The following is a 17,192-nucleotide window of genomic DNA, read 5'->3' as shown; positions in this document are numbered from 1 at the left end:
ATATACCAGGCACATCTGTGAGGGATGCGCTCCACCAGACAGCTGGGGCAGGGGCTCAGACATGGCACTGCAGCTGGACTGTGCCACCACACAGATATTAAACACCAGGGAGCTCCAGCACTGGGCACTTTGCCTACCTGCATCCAGGCATCTGCTCTGCCCTTAAACACTGGAGTAAATCCAGACTGTTATGCTGGTACACCACACAACACTTTCCCAATTTTCACAGTGCTGAAAACACTCCTGAGAGGATGCACAAAGGAGAAGTTGGGATACTTAAAAGCAGGAAAAAAAGCAACACAATCTGGACTGGCCCTCAGAAAAGTCACAGTGAGCTTTGATAAGCAAGAGCTGCCAGACAGAGCTTTGGGACTAGGAGCTAGGATTGCTTTATGCTGCTAAGATCTTTCTCCAGGCAGGCAGAGACTGTTTTGTGCTTGCTTCTTAAATAAACTGGGCACCTCTCCAAGTCTCCTGCTGTCATTTTAGGTCAACAGGATAACAACAACTGTGAAATAAATTAAGTCTCATCAAGATGTTCACTTTTGACAGAACAGTCTTTGTTAAAGTCTCCTTAATGATGGCAAAGCTCACTTCCAACTGATGGGGCTGCTGTCTGAATAGACACAGAGAATAATAATCCTACAGGCAGGAACTTGTGCAACCATTAATGCTTAATGCAAAGGAATGGGGAAAACGGTTCTAGGTCTCTCATGCTATGAGGCATTGCACAAACCCATATCCAAAATTAGTATTTCAGAGGTGATTAATGCCAGGGAACTTCCTTCTGGGGACATAGGCTCTGGTTTTTCTCTCCAAAGTCAAATTCCTGTATAAAGCTATAAAGCCCAGTGCAGGACACCATTCAATCTGCAGGAAGCATGAAGGATGTGAGTGCATTGTTTCCCCCTTATTTTAAATAAAAATCAAGAATAGAGCCTGCCCCCAGCCCAGAGCAAGGATATTGCAGGGCCTCCCAGGGAGGGAGACAGGTGATGTAGTGATGCAGGGATAAAAACAGACAGGGGAAAGAAAAAATAACACTTCATACATCAACCTCCCTGCATTTCTAAGCTAAGACACTTCAAGAGAGGTTTGAAGTCCTGTGCCAGAAGGGGTGGAGGAGAGGAAGCTAACATTACAGCATTGGCAAGGAGCGCCAAGAAGCAGGTGTGTAATTTCCGTAGGTAGCTGAATGGTGCCTTTGGGAATTCAGGCTCCCTGAAGAACAAGGAGAGCAGAAGCCTGCAAGGATTAAGGTATTATAAAGCTCACCAGGGGTAATGAATGGGGTGATTGCAAAGAATGAGCAGAGGAAACATAACTTGTGCTTACATGTAACAATGAGGAGCACTAGGAAAATCATGAGCCATGCCACAACAGAACAAGGGGGTTTTTTGACTGTCAAGTTGGAGAGTAAACATGTGCAATCTGAAGTGAGATATGCCTTCCAAAAATCTCACTTAGGGAAAGTATTATTAAAAGTGTTACATAGTAGATGAGAGAAGAAGAAAGTAGCTAAATGTGTCATTCCTTACTCTTATGTCAGAAGAACAGAACCCACCAGAATAATACATTATTCACTTAGTGCACTGCAGGGAGCTGCAAGCAAGCCCACACAATCGAGGCATAAGAAGCATAACAAATGTGGCAGCTAGTGATGAAGCACCTTGGTCATTCTCAGATATTTACAGCCACTACTACCTGGATGAAACCTCAACACACTGATGTTGCAAGATGGAATTTGATGAGGGCTGAAATCAGTGCAGTTCTTGCCTAGCAGTGACTTTGCTATATTCCACTCAGAAAAATTTCTATGTCTACGTAAAAAAAAAAAATTAAATCACCTAATATGATTGCACCTGCCCTCCTCTTCTGGATTAAAAAAATTAAAATTTTCCTGTGTTATCACTTGTGCCAGCTTTGCTTCCCAAGCTGCAGGGTGGTAAGGCATGAATATGTCCTATAACCTCAGCTAGAGCCCACATTTCAAGTTACTTTGTATGTGCAGGTCTACAGCCATAAAATATTGGTGTTCATTCAACAAAACGCCCTTTTGCATGTGCAGAGCTCTCACAGAGTCTCAGTAGAATAGGGTGCAAATGAAAAGCTAGGTTAGAAGACAGGCTCTCCAAAAAGCAAAGTTTATGATTATCTGCACAAGTTTCACCAAAACACTACACCTCTGTGCATGCTTCAAGTCATCCCTTGGGTGACTTGTAGTGACAGTTTTCCAAAAAAATAAAAATGGGCAACATTTATCAATAAACCAAAAGACCAGATGGTAACTGAGAGGGAAGAGAGGGAAAGGGGAATGACAGTGAAAATTGGCACTGTTAGCAGATAGAGCTGACCTCCACAACCTTAAAAGTGCCCTTACTGATATTTTTAGCAGGAAATTCCCCAGCCTTGTCTTTACTCAAACTAATACATGCACAAGCTACATTCATCATCCAAGATGAACTTGGGGGTTGGAGAAGGCAAGTCAGAAGAGAGAGGGGTCAAGCTCAGGGTAAATCTGGTGATTTAACTGGGTCATACCAGATCATGCCTCTTCAGGACACTGTCCTGGCATGGAGGTCAGATTAGTCCTACACAGGCACACCAATATTTACCATTCAGGAGCATCACTGGAAGTGTCTTTGAGACCAGAAGGTCACAGCACATTTCAAAGCAGAAGAGGTTTCCATATTGCCTTCCTCTCCTCACCAGGAACTTCAGCCAAGTCACCCTGGTCAGTAGGGAGGCTGATTCTGGAGGAGGTGCTTCAGCTGAGGATTAAGACAAGTGAGAACTGAGGCATGAAAGCCTCTGCTCGGTGTTTTCTCCCTAGGCGGCCTCATCCCACATCCAACACGTTCAGAGGCCTGATTTACTCTTTCAGCCCCTCACTCCAGGGCAACACCTTGGAGCTGCCTTGTTCTGAGAAGTGACATGGTTTCCTGGCAAACCCTGGGCTAGAATTAAAAGTCAGACAGGCATTCCAGCTTCACTCCTTACCCTCTCCAGCCCAACCCTCAAGGAACTGGCTCTCTTTAGTACGATGTGAGCTCGTGATGCTCCCCTCTGTGTGTGATCCTTGGTTGCCTGCAGTGAGGTGGCAGCTGAGCTGCTCTACACTGCCTTGGACCTTTCCCTTTTCTTTCTCCAAGCAAGGATACAGATGAACCACAGCATCTAATTTTTTATCAGTAACAGGCCAAGCAACAGCTGAGCCCCAAAGACAAGCACATAGAAGGGGGAACAAATTGCATGAGTCAGACTAAAAGCTTAATAAATATTGACTGGTTTTAACAGTCCCCTAAGGAACAGAGAATCTCTGTTCCCATAGAATCATAGAAACTACATCTCCCTCCCCATTATGCACTCCCTCCTCTCAGGAAGCTGCAAGGGGAGTTAGTCTCCTGGCTTATGAGCACAATATTTTAATTCTTCTCTGTAGTCAAGTTGCTCTGGCTGGGACTTTGCACCACACATCAGGAGGATATCTGAGCACCTTCCAGTGGTGCTTTAAATAAACATTCTGGAATGGGCTTTGTTCTCTCAAGTTGGCTCCAGCATAGAAGTGATTTGGTTAGAGGAGAAATCAGACATTGAATGTGTAAGAGATGAAAGCTGAATAGCACAGGGTGCATTTCAGTATCTGCTCCTCTGATTCCTACCAGATAAAGCACAGCTTTAGAGAGTCTGGAGACTCAGAGGAGCAGACATGCAATAGGAACGTAGACAGAAGAGATAAATAGTAATAAGTGTACAGTGGAGATACAGGCAAGAAAGGCAGACCCCATGGGAGAAAGGAAGGACTTGGCTACAGAAGATGGAAAGTTTGTTGTGCATGTGAATAGACTGAGGGGATGAAAGCATGTGGTGGGACAGGTGGGAACACTAACCCACTGCCCAGCATGGAGAGCAGGATAACTCTTGTCTTTCTGACATTGTGCACAAAGCTCACTTCACCCCTGCCATGAGGGCAGCTCTCTTTTCTTGCCTGCTAAATGCTTACGAACTTCTCCCTAATTTGTTGGCAGTGTTAATCCCCCATTCTGTTTTTCCCTCTACAAGGCATGTCCACTCCCCATTTCCAAATTTCTTTGGTGTTCCTTATCCTCATCCTCTTCTTAGGATCATTCCAGGCAAGAAAACAGTGATACATGAATCTCTCCATGCGTACCACACAGAAAGAAGTCCTGTCTCTACCAGCTGAGGCTTCTGACTCACAGCATAGTCCCACACTCAGTGCTGTTCATATGTGCTTTCTTAAGCACCTTTGGTAAAGGCACTTCCCTGATAGGTCCTTCCTCAGCAGGTTGCTTGCTTTGGGATGAAACAAGCTATGGTTAAGTGGAGTCCATAAGACCATGACAAAGTCTGTGGATGCTCATGAGGTTCAGCTGAAATACATGGTGCATGTGATGTTTTATGTGTTCTCAGGAAGCTCTGAAAAAAGACAGAATATTGTGGGTTTTTTTCCTCCAAACCCCAAATGTACAGTGTACAAAGTGGTCTGGAAACCTGCCACTGCAAGCTGGCTCTGGGAAATAGCCCTTTTCAGCAGCTCGACACTGCCTCCTGCATCAACTCACTCACCCTCCCACTGAATTCCACCTGCCTGAGGCTTGCTGGGGAACAGCAGGGGTTACTGCTTTGAGATTAAACTCAGGTTAGGTTATTTGGAGGCTGCAGCCCTACCGTCATTAGAGAGAACTGCAAAGTCCAAAGCAACTTCAGAGGAACTGGAATTTTATATAACGTACCTGAAAATCTTAATTGCAGCAAGATCTACCCATCCACCTGGCAGGGAAGAGGAGTCCATGCACAGAGAGAAGCTGAACATTTTGAGGAAGATGATGTCAGAGAGCAGAAAGGGCCAGCTGTTCCCTAAGGAGCAGGGAGCCAAGTGCAGCAGGACAGGGACCCAAGGGCAAGCAGGTGAGGATCAGAGATTGCAGCCAGGTTCAGTCAAGAGCCCCAGTGCTCAGGGAAGCACATGAAGATGAGGCAGATCCCAGGTCAAGATGGAAGTCAATACACTGGTCAGCATCAGGCCTGATGACAGCAGTCAGAGACAAACACAGCTCAGTGAGCACCAGACAGGTCCACAGAGATGGGACACATCCACAGCCAAGCAGGGAAGCCCACTTGCAGGTCTGGGTCCAGATCAATAGGGACCATGGGCAGGCAAACACAGCTGAGCTCCAGACCAGAATTCCTCCAGCACAGCTCTGGGAATAACAGGAGAGCAGGCTGAGATTAAATGGGTCTCATGAGCTGATGGGCAGAGAGGTGGTGAGGCCCCACCTGAGGACACTCAGGACCATTAACACCCTCGAGGCACTGACACTCCAGTTCATCTCACACTGAGAGCTGGTGCAGCTGCATTTGGTGGCACTGCTTGAACCAAGGCTTCTCTATTCCTGCCCTCTGGGCTGTTGATCCTTGTCAATTTTCCCGTTTGGTTGTGTTGTGTTACCTGAAGTCTGAGTAACTTTGTGGAAAGAGAAACTTCTACATGAAGGGACAGACTGGGATCATGGGAAGTAGGGGTGGAGCTCACATCTTCATGTTCTCATTATCCTTGAACTCCAGACACAAATGGATGATTATCAATGACATTATCAGTTATCAGACATTATCAATGAGTGAAGTAATAGAAAGACTGTGGAGACTGCATTGTTTTCCTATGGAGAATAAAATAAGAACAATAAAATGTAATATTATTTCCAACACCTGGACAAATGGGGTAAAAGCAAAGGAATTTTCCAGGTGGGAGCCTTAGGGAAGCCCAACAGGACAATTATCCCCTAACTTCAAAAAATAAAAAAATTCCACTAGTGCCTGGCAGCAACTGCAAGGCTTCTCTCCACCAACCCATCCCCTGAAAGCATCTACTCCTCACAGCATCCAGTCATCTTCCTTCTCATACCGAAATGTATCATGGCATTTCCACACCTTCACCACAGCCATCACTTGAAAGGTCTGGCACACTCTCTACATGAATTGCTTTGGGGGTTGAACAGTTGCAATGATCCAGAACTGAAGATTCTCTGCAGTGAAAGAGGAAATCCCAGGAATAGCTCAACTTCCTGAAAGAGGCTGCCAACAGCCCATGAGATCTTGTATCCAAAGGTAGGGAGAAACAGTCAGAGGTCTGTGGATTTCTCATAAAATTACATGAGATGGAGAAACTCACCTTCTGTATCCAGGCAAAGTCAATTTCACAGCAGATCTCAAGACAGATTGAGATTAAGCCATTTAGCACTAAATTAAAATAGACTTGACCTTCCCTTAGGGGTATAGTTTTGAGCCAGAGCTGCTGTTTTCCAGACTGGACATCTGTGCAAAGTGGTGCTCATCAAGTTATGGCCTCTGCTTCATGAGAGATGCTCACCTCTGACTAGTTTGAAACTGGCATCTTCGGGAGATGGAGGTGGCTGGAAAAGCGTTCCAGTAGGACATATGTGTCCCTCAGTCCAAACAGAACTTTGTGAAGAAGGAGAGCACTTCAGATAGCTGTTCACTAGTTCACAAGTCTGAGAAAAACTATGAGTTTGGTTAATTTGTACATATTATATCTCCAGGGAAAATTTTGGAATGTTGTGACGGTTGCCACAAGGGTTTTTGGGTGAAGGAAGAGACGAGAAGGTTGACTCCATTATCAGAAGTCTTGATTTATTATTTTATCATATATATATACTACATTATAACTATACTACAAAGAAAAAGCAGGAGAGCTTTTCAGAAGCTTGCTAAGCTAAGAATAGAAAAGTAAAGAATGATAACAAGGCCGCTCTCTCCAACTCTGTCTGAGAGTTCCCTCCCCGGATTGGCCATCAACCACAAACATCCAAGCTGGGCCAATCCAGATGGACCTCTTGCATTCCACAGCAGCAGATAACCTATTGTTTACATCTTGTTGCTGAACTTCTCAGCTTCAGCAGGAAAAATTCTGAGAGAGGATTTTTCATAAAAGAAATGTCTGTGACAGAATGTTTCTCAGTAGAGAACTCTTCATTAATGAAAACATCACATTCATTTTTATAGGCATTTCCCACAAAAAAATCTTAGCCTCTCCCACTCCATTTTTGTTAATAATATATTAAATTATAAAATATTACACAGGTTATTAAAAGGCTTGTAATTCAATACCTATCCAAGGCACAGAACAAGTTGTATGGTGAGCTGAGGACCTGAAGCCAAAAGCCCAAACATGGAAATGATACTGTCTTTTAGTTGAGAGGTACCATCAGATGAAGCTATCTTGGGTAATCTGGCATGATGTGGTGTCAAAAAAGCACACACAGTGAGTCACTAGGAGTGTATGTACAAATCAGAGCTTGCCCTGATCCTCTCCCCCATCCCACCACGGGGGGAGTGAGCTGGCAGCTCTGTGGTGCTTAGCTCCTGGCTGGGCTTAAACCACGACAAGTACAGATGATTCAGTTCTGCAGGAAGTGAAGAACAAAGCCTAGCACTGTTACTATTACAGTATTTTTCTTGGTAAGGTTGTTGTGGAAAAGTAGTAGCAGGTCCCTGATCAATACTGATGGATAGACAACAAATGGAAGTCAAACCAAAATGTAGTCATGGCCTGAGAAGATGTAGAATATATGCACTGTCTCAGTACTTTGCTCTAAAATTATAAAACAAGGCTGTGTAGCCAGAACCAGCATCTGACCTTCCACTTCTTTTTTTTCCCAAGAAAAAAACTGGAGACTCTTGCCCATCCTTGACGTATTCCATACCTACTGCCAAAGCTGCACTCCCCCACTCAGACATAATCCCAAAATAGGGTGTGATGCCTTTCCCGTTGACAAAGCCATAAGTCACAGCAAGCAAGACACACTCAACATTCTCCAATCAATTAAATGAAGAGAGCTCTTCCCCCTCTGTTTCCCACCACTTCAGCACTCATTATATCTCACATTAATTAATATAGGCACTAGGAAGTGAGATGATAAATTACAAAACCCCATTAACCCGATTCTGTCCAAACTGGTAAAATATGGCAGCTTGTACATTAGACAAATCTTCCTTGCTAACGTGGGAGTCCTCATGCCTGAACTCTGTTAAAGCAACAGCCCTGAAAAAGTATTTTTAATGTGCGTATGTATGGAATGTATATCAACGTGCGTGAACAGTGCACGCCTGTGGGAACATCAGAATTCATTAGATCAGTCTGATATGAGATATATTGAACAGGTTCCATCTGACTTATGTTACTGGGCTGTTCTGTCCACTCCCAGCGGAGTGAATCATATTGACAGGTTGAATTATATCTCAAGAGATATTTTTCTCCCCTCCTCCAAAGGCCATTTGCAATCACGGCACATCCACTGCCTCTTAAAAGTGAGCTCATCTGGCGCTGGTTGCATTGAAGTCCTCCACTGTGCCTGAAGGAAGGATGCTTTTGGGCTCTGGGAACGTGGAGAAGATGTGGTCTGCCCAGCTGTGTCTGGGAGTGCTGACCATCCTCACCATGGCTCTGTGTGTCCCGTCAACGCATGGAGACCCTTTTTTACTCCAAGGTAAGCTGGAATACAGGCTATATGACACAGGTAAGTGGTTATCTTTTTGCTTTGCTGCTTGCCATGGCCAATGCAACACTCTCTTCTCTGGGAAAGAAAACAAAATGAACCTCGAGCTGTACTGTCTGTTAACATGGGTGCTAGCGAGAGGCTTGTTCATATCATCATGAGCCAAAGCTGTCCTTCTGCTCAGCAGCTGGCTGTATGACACCTTCTGCTAATCAGTGAAAATATCAAATCTGGTGAAATCTGGCAAGGCTAGGTCTTTCTCTCCCATAAGAAAATTTAAAAAAAAATTAGAATATCTGAGAGTAGCAATTCCAGTATGTACCATACGAGATTTGACAGCTCATAAATGTCAGTAGTACAGCAATGCTGAACTTTTTTTCTTCACAGAACTTCTTTTTACATGTATTTCTCCCATAATTTAAATTAATGTTAGCTTGAGTTTATACTGCAGTGAAATGTCAATCATTAGTGCTCTTTCTTAAAGAGGCTTGGCAGTGGAAAAAAAGAAAGAGCCGCTAAGTATAGGCTTGACAATAACATTGCTTTTCAAATTATTTTTCCTCTAATATCACCTATTTATTTTTGGAATTACAACCAAAACATTCCCCAGGCCACTCTATCTAAATCCTACTTCTGTTTAGCTTTCACTGAAGTGTTTATAGCATTGGGGTTTTTTTCCCTGTAGCAAATCCCCCAAAAAACTTAAAGTAGCTATTTTAAAATTATAACTGTCCTTCATGCTTAGGAATGAGGTTTATGGCACTCCATGCTAACTGCAGGTCGCTGTGCTCGTTCCCTGGGGTTTATTTCCAGAGATTACAATCGGGACCAGCGGCTTCAGCCGCAGCATGAGGCAGGGTTGAGCCTGGCCAAGTACTTGGAGCATCCCTTTGGCCAGCATCCCTTTGGCCAGCATCCCTGAGCTTCTGCAGGTTTATGTGACATTAGCTAATGGAGCTGATTCCCCCATGCTCTTGAGCATCCTTCAGGCTCTGTATGGTACAACGTTTTGTTTCATGTGTACCGAGAATAATTGCATGCATCCCCTCAGAGGGGCTGATAACCATATGAAACTGCATTGAGGATAAGTCCTAAAGATTCTAGAAGAAGAGAAAAAAAAAGCCTTTCTATATAATTTCTTAGTATTTTCCATGGAATTCTGTAGGCATCTTCTAGGGCTTTGTAGGGTCTGGGTGTGGTATAAGGCTGTTCAGACCAAAGATTTTTTTGAATGCTCAGTCTCCCTATAAAGTCTGGCTCCTATTCTGTCATTCTCAAAAATTAGTACAACATTCAGTTCAGATGACTCTGGAAATCTGTTGAGCAGAGCTGGGAGGGTCTCAGAGCCTTCAGGGCACTGAGCAGCCCCATCCCCTGTCTGTTGGTTTCTACTGAACCCTTGACCTTCACAACCATTCATTTGAGGCCACAGCCACAACCACTAAAGTAAAACCACTAAGAAAGTGCCCTAAAGGGGCCTCTTAGAGAGCTCCAAATTGCTTTAGGACAGCAGCTTGGGGAGGTTTTTCCTGGAAAAAATCTGCGTGGTCTTGCTTAAATTCCTCCACACTTGAACTCTGTTCAGGAAGAATCCTTCGCCGGCAATCAGAGCAGCCCCAAGGCTGAGTGAGCTCAAGAAAGGGCTGTGGGGCTGCAGGGCTTTTCAGCAGTGGTACCCACACCTCAGCCCAGTGAGGAGGGACTTCCCACCTCTGTCAGCCCTGGGAAAGTGCATGGAGTGAGCAGGGGAACTCCTGCACTTTTGAGAAGAGAGGATGTTGTGGCTTTGCAGAGGCGCCCGCTCCACCCGCCTTGCAGAAGAGCTCGGGACTGTGTAAATCAAGACGATGGCTCCAGCTCTCTGCAGCCTGTCGTGCTGATGAGGCTGCAGTGGAACTGGCCAGCAGCCCAGGGCTGGCAGGGAGGGCTCTGCGTCCCACACCCTGCCCCTGCACAGCCCTCACTGCCTGGACATTTTGTTCTGTGCTCACACACCTTCGTTGTCCACCAAGCTCCTTCCGCCCTGATGAGTGCTGACAGGAGACATTTTCCTTCTACTTCTCATCCTTCTTAATTTAATTAAGAGATTAATTGCATCAATTGATTAATTGATTCTTAATTTGATGAGATTGAGAAAGATGTGTTTTATGTGCTGCAGAGAACCGAGTGCTTCCAGAGAGAGAAGACACAAATCATGAGAACACATTGCTGACTCTGCTTCTTAATAAGAAATTTGCATGGCGGAGGCCAGAAAATATTGGTAAGTGAAGGGGAGGGGAGACCTCTGCTTCTTGAATTTGTGTTTGCATGAATGCAAGGAACCTGCTTCTCAGGTTCTTAAGAAATACCAACTGCTCAGAAAGTGGAAGCAGCACCCAGTATGATGCCTACATGTGATTAATGTCAGATGCTCTCCATCATGGGGCTCTGGGACCTGCTTTTGCAATGCAAAGTAAAGCCACCAAAACCCATGTACCCTAGATCCTCAGACACTCAAGACTTTGCTGGGAACGTGTGTGTACCTAAGGGAAAATAAGAAAATTTTCTGCTGAATCCCTGTAGCCCTACTATCCCATAGATGTTGTGTGCCTTGCCTGGGGCATGGACCAGCTTTGGGAGTCACCTCTCTGCCCACACCCCACACAGCCCCGTGTGCTTTTGAGAGACAGCAGCATCTTGTTACCATTTGGGACAGGGGGATTTCACCAAGATTTTCCAGTGAGACCCGTTGCGGTCAGGTGTAGTTTGGGACAAGGGCAGGGGGAGCTCCTGCCTGGGCCTAAGCCCCTGCTGCTGCTGGAGGAGGTTGAGACAACTGGCTTTTCCCACCCAGCCACCAAAGAGGGGCCAGGGAGAGGCTCTTCCTGCCTGTGCTCTGTGAACAGACACCAAATTTAAAAGCCACCCATCTGTGGCTAAAGTCAGACCTGCTGAAGAGAAACTTGGGCTTTCCTGACATGAGGCACAGCATCACAAGCACCAAATGAATTACAGAGGTCAGCTATTCCCACGGCCACTGCAGCCAGGGGAGGGCTTGGGATGGATGTGGTGGTCTCAGAGCAGGAAGTTGCCCTTCCCTGTAAAAACTGCTGAGAGGGGGCCCAGCAAAATCCTTCTTATGAAAATCTATTTATCAAACTCACTCAGTGCTCTTCCCCAGACCCTTGTTAATGCAGCAAGGCAGTGGTTAAACAAGCTTGGGACAAATAAATAAACATAAATAAATCAAGCCCTTATACTAACAAAGGCATTCTTCTTGCAAAGGGGATGCATTCAAGAAATAACATTTTTATGATAAGTTTATGGATTATTGCACTTATTAGTCCTAGAGGAAAGGCTGCATTTTATGCCAGACAATTGAATATAATGAATCTCTGAGCAGAGCACAGACAAGGGATTTACAGCAGGCAGTTTCTCAAAGCTTCATCCATGAATTAACTTCCTTCTCCCTGTCTGAGATAATCTGTTCCAAATTTCAACTGCTGTTCATTTTGTATTCATAGCAGCCATTGGCCAAACTTAGAGTTTGCAGAAAATCAAGCCAAAACAGGCACTTGAAACTCTGAAAGAGGTTAAAAATGTTAATAATAATAATTCTTAAGTGACACTTTTGACTTATAGTTATGCCAGGGTCTGTCTGTCTCTACCTTATGGGTATGTAAAAGACATACTTAGGAGGAGTCTGCCTGAGGTCATTGCTGATAGTGCCAGGAACAGAGCCCACACCTTCTGATTCCATCCCCATCCTCATCTCATCTCTCAAATTGAATCCTGATGTAACGGATTTGCTTAGGAACTGCTGCTTTTACTGTTGGATGAATATCAGAAAATATTCAGGATTTTTCAACAAAACTGTTCCTTTCTTGAAGGAGGAACCAAGAAGGCAGTCAGCTCTTTCTTGGCACCCTCCTGCTCAGTTTCAAACGCAAAAAAAAAAAAAAGCCCAAGTCTGGCAATGTGTCTGTGTGCTGAAGTCTTATCTGAAATCTGAAATCAAGGGGAATTATGTCTTAAATCCCCCTGATGATCCAGACCAATGCCTGCTGCCACATTAGGAACAGAGAAAAGAGGCAGCTCCAGGGCTGCTTTTTTGGTTTGCTTGTGGGGCCCAGCAAAAACACTCTTTAGCCCTTTCTTGGCTCTTCTGCTTATTTTACTGCATTTTTTCACTGAACTAGCACTTAAAACCAGCTGATCACTTTGCAGTCCCCTTCCAGGAGAACTACTGTAGCCAGTCACTCAGCTTTGACTGAACTAATCTGTCTTATTAAAAAATTCTGGTTTTGACATCAGTTTGGGTCTGGAATAAGGTACCTCAGTCCTCAAGAGCAGTGAGATTGAAAATTCCCACCTCTGCAGCTTTCCCTGTTGCTATTCCAGGCTCTTCTCAGTTCAGCTGGATGTTTCAAATCCTGTTCTTAGGCACCTAACTCTCCTCTCTTTCTGCATGGGCAGTTCATTCATCCACCTGTACAGCTTTTTGACAGCAGTACAGTACTGACTTGCCTTGAGATCTTTAAGTCTGATCTGTGAGGCTTTGCCCCAGCTCCTCATGCTTCCCTAAGGTTTAGAAGTCTGGAATCTGTGCACTTACTGCTATGTGACTTTTCCTGTTGCTCCACTCTGCCAGCCTGGATCTTTGCTGACTTATAAATCAGTAAGTTATGCTAGGCTAAATTTGTGTCTTCTGACTTCTGCCTGCATGGTTGATGTGAGGATAAACAAGCCTTAAAGAAAGCAGTGGGATTTCATATAAAAGCCAGTGACAAAAAAAAAAAAAGCCAGCATTAGAGATTTGCAGTTAGCAGGATAAAAATTAAAAAGCGGCAAAGAGTTTCACCTGAATTGGTATCACACAGTAAGTGACCTCATTGGGCCAATTCCCCTATGGCCTGGTGAACAGTGAAGAAGCCTCCCTCATAATGGAGAATTAGGATAAGGTCCCATAGGATTCAGCAGAGAAAACCCACTTTTCTCTCTGTTTCTGCCGTTATTCATTTGATGATCACTAATAGGAGTTAAATGATAACTAGGTCTTTGCTTGTTGACCTCTGGAGAGGGCAGATGAAGAAATGTTTTTTAATTTGAGCTTCAGGAAGCAATATAGATACTGATGTCACTCTTTTCCCTCTTGCAGACTGGGAGCTGGCAAAGAAATTTGAAGAACTTGAGGAGGTGAGAGGAGCAAATGCACAGACACATAGATGCATGTTCTTGCATGGGTAGTTAAACCATTGTGTAAGCTGTCTTTATGCCCTATCCTTCCATCTTTGCATCCTGCCACGCTTCCACCTGCTGCTATAACATAAGCATGGATCAAGAAAAGGGAAAAGCAGAACCTGGCTAAGCAGCTGCACAAGCTAGAAAAGATAAAAAGAGAACAGGGCTGTAGACTGGTGCAATAAAAGCTGAGCAGTTCCTGCCTCTGTCACCACTGAAAGGCCAGTGGAGGTCAAACCAGGAAAGAATTAAGTACCAAATGAAATCTCCATAGGAGAAAAGGGATTGGGAAGAGGAGGTCATGCTGCCTTGTATGAGCTGGCTGCATCAGGTAACAGCTTGGAGGGAAAGTCACTGCCTGCCTAAGCCAGAATTCTTGTTGGACTCTCCTTGTAAGAGTGGCCCTACTCAAGGTAAGAGCCCTGCTGAGCTATCAGAGCACACAAATACAAATAGAGCCCCCATCCTTACCCTAACCCACTGCCCAGGAACAGGGAAAGGTCTGCAGCAACCTTGGCATGGCTCCCATTGTGCCCCAAGCCCTACAAGCAGTGGAAGTGCTTTTTCCCCTTCTCAGGCCAGGTCCAGCTGTTCCAGCTGTTTGCATGGGTGCTGGAGGTCCTGCTGAGTTCCACATGGCACTTTAATTTCAGACTGAAAAATCCCAGTGCGTCACGCCAGACAGGAGGCTGCCAGGTCCTCCACCAGCCTCTCACTCCAGTGCTGAGGGACATAAGCTCAGACTGTTTGAGAACAGCTCTGCCAGAGCAAAAGTCAGGATGGTGCCTGTAGATGTTCCCAGCCCACAAGAAGAGAGTAGCTAAAGATGAAGAAAGGCAGAAGACTGTCCACATTATAACCAAGGGAAGGTAGTAAGAACTGTGAGGGAGGGACAGGAGGGACAGCCCAGGGCAATGGAGAAGCAATGTCCTCTGCTGCAGGGTCTGGATGCCTGGAGAGCACTGTCCTGTCCCAGCACTGTCCTGACTCTTAATGCTGCAATATCCTTCTACACAGCCTCCCTTCCACAGGGCCTTACACCTAGGCTGGGGGGAAGGAGCATGGAGTGCCCACACCACTGCCACCAAACAAGCAGCTTAATGAAGGAGGGCATGAGGAGGTGTGAGTGCTCCAAAGGCAGATCCTCTGGGGATGGTCCTGCTCCAGGGAACACTCTATCCTTCCCAGTGAGGCTGCCAGCCAATCTACATGTAGCTCCTTTGCCCTGCATTTCCCAGCACTCTGTGGAGCTCCTCATGATGGGGCCCTTGTTGACTGCTGTGTTTCTGTTTGAGCAGCTGGAGAAGTTGAAGGATCAGCTCTCAGCTGAGGATGGGTCAGAGGTGGCCTATGCCTTGGAAAGTCTCTCAGCATCCCAGCCCAAAAAGCGCGGTAGGTTTTGAGTTTGAGCCTTGCAGCCATCCTGTCCACCCTCATTTCCAGGGCTTCCTTTGGGCAACAAAGGCAGTCACAGTAAACATGCCCCAAATATGCAGAAAAGCAGCTGGCTGGCAGCTTTTCAAGCAGTCCTGGCCCTCTCTTATGGCTGGCTGGTTTAGCAGCTGCTGAGGAGGATTGTGTCCCCCAGCCCTGTCTGCTGTGGAGGCAGATACACCAGGTCTGCACACCCAGGACCTCATGGAGGCAGGCAGTGTCACATCCTGCTTTTCACAGAGGACTGTGGGGTTATATGAGCCACGAGTGCCTGCCCTGGAGGGGGGCAGTTCTGCATGAACACGTCCCCACAGTGCACCCCTCCTTTGCTCTGGCCTCAAATCAACTGCTGGGGGAGGCATAATGAGGCATGTGGACTGCAGGCATTCCCTCTGCCAAGGTCAGTGCCTCCCCACAGAGAAAAAAGGAGCGCTTGTCTGCTGCTGAAAAACAGCTAAAAAGGATGTGGAAATCAACCAAGAATGCAGGGAACTAAGATCTGGTATGTCCCTCAGTTGGTCTCCCAGCTTTGTTTGTCCGGTCTGTATCCAGTGGCTCGGGAGAATTTTGCACGAGTACTCCTGTGAAGCTGCCCCTGACAAGCACATGGACAATGCGGCTCATGCTGGCTTTCAATGGATTCCTCCACAAAGCTGTAGCAGCTGTGAACCAGAAGTCACTGATGGCAGATCTGGCCTAAAACCAAAAGAGCTGGTTCTGCCCTTAGCCCACGTGCTCTGTGCACGTGGAAGCTGAGAGCTGCCAGAGAGCCAAGAGAAAATCCCTTTGTGCAAGGCTTGCTTAGATGCTTAGGTGATCCTTAGGCAACATGCAATTTGTAAGCACCCCTGGAGGCTGTAATTAATTTGGCTAATGTAATTCATGCCCCCACCAGTCTGGAAGGTTTAGTGTAGATAAAGCTACTTCCCGGTGCCAGGTTTAAATCAGATTCTGACAGAAATGAAAGCAGGGAATCTTTGCCTTCATCTAAAGTCCTTCCAGTCTGGGAGGAGCTCATGTCTCAGCATGAGCACTGTTGATTCAGTAGGAGTTTTCTTCCAAGATCCTGCTTTCAAAAACCAGGTGTAAATCTTTTCTCATTCTTGGTGAAACAGGAAACTCACATGGGATTCATGCTGGTTGTGATACAGTTACTTTTTCCATCACCAAAATATACATCCTTACCTAATTTAGTCTTCTTAGAAGATTCTACAGAAATCCGTGTTGTTTGTAAGATGGCTGATAACAGAGTGGTAGTGACTGGGTTTTAAAAAATTAAGAACCAGATCTAATCTGTCCAAGTCAGTATCCTGTTCTTCCAGTCAGCCACAGGTGCAAAGCCCTGCACACACCTCTGAAGCAGCAAAACTGCTGACCAGCAGACAGGAAAGAAAAAGCTAGTTCCTGACATTGCTGAAGTACGAGAAAAGGAAACCTTTCAAATCAAGCAACATGAAGACAATTTTTAGACCCCACGTTTACACTATGAGCAGCTAAAAGAAACACCTTCTAAAAGTGTTATATGAACTCAGAGCTGGTTATTGAGATGTTATTGACTTTCTCCAGGGCTAGAGTGGGAAGCTGGAAAAAGTCCCTTGTGTGCTGACATCTTCCTTTCGTATCCCTTCACAGCCTGCTTTTGGAAATACTGCATCTGAAGGCTTGTCAGGGACTGGAGGATGAAGATGAGCCCTTCCCCAAACTGCCTTGCTGGGTATTAACACGTTAAGAGTTTGTTCTGTTCCCTCATCGTGCTGCTACTCTGGAAGCCATCCTCCGTGACTGCCCCACAGCCAAGTCCACCAGGGGCCGTGGCAGGAGCTGGCAGCCCACTGCCACTCGCTGCTGTTCCTTTCTTCCAGGTTTAACCTGCCATGATCTTCTACTCAGAAGATGCTTCCCAACTTTCTGTGCTGTCCTGTGTGTGCCATTCAGGCTGCTGTCACTGTACTCTCCCCCTCCTCACCAGGTCCCCTGAGGCACTGAGCATTAACTCAGCTTCCC

At 45.7% G+C, this 17,192-nt stretch overlaps 1 protein-coding gene across 1 annotated transcript; it reads left to right on the top strand.

The window, feature by feature from the left end:
- Positions 1-8,392: 8,392 nt before the first annotated feature.
- UTS2B (urotensin 2B) lies at positions 8,393-17,062 on the top strand. The gene is made up of 6 exons (XM_030954692.1): positions 8,393-8,555; positions 10,693-10,794; positions 13,672-13,709; positions 15,053-15,146; positions 16,821-16,902; positions 17,051-17,062. The coding sequence occupies exons 1-5, from the start codon at positions 8,402-8,404 to the stop codon at positions 16,844-16,846; spliced, it is 414 nt and encodes a 137-aa protein (XP_030810552.1). The 5' UTR covers positions 8,393-8,401; the 3' UTR covers positions 16,847-16,902; positions 17,051-17,062.
- The last annotated feature ends 130 nt before the right edge of the window (positions 17,063-17,192 follow it).

This window comes from Camarhynchus parvulus, chromosome 9 (genome assembly GCF_901933205.1).
Source record: "Camarhynchus parvulus chromosome 9, STF_HiC, whole genome shotgun sequence".
Lineage (NCBI taxonomy): Eukaryota > Metazoa > Chordata > Aves > Passeriformes > Thraupidae > Camarhynchus > Camarhynchus parvulus.
Note: the sequence above shows the minus strand (reverse complement) of the source record. Positions and strands in the feature narration are given on the sequence as shown.

What these genes read in the sequence shown, in the direction of transcription:
- UTS2B (XM_030954692.1), top strand. Translation starts at nt 8,402, where the DNA reads ATGCTTTTGGGCTCTGGGAACGTGGAGAAGATGTGGTCTGCCCAGCTG. An exon ending in ATACAGGCTATATGACACAG is followed by an intron (nt 8,556 to 10,692) that starts GTAAGTGGTTAT and finishes TATGTGCTGCAG; the next exon opens with AGAACCGAGTGCTTCCAGAG. An exon ending in GCGGAGGCCAGAAAATATTG is followed by an intron (nt 10,795 to 13,671) that starts GTAAGTGAAGGG and finishes TCCCTCTTGCAG; the next exon opens with ACTGGGAGCTGGCAAAGAAA.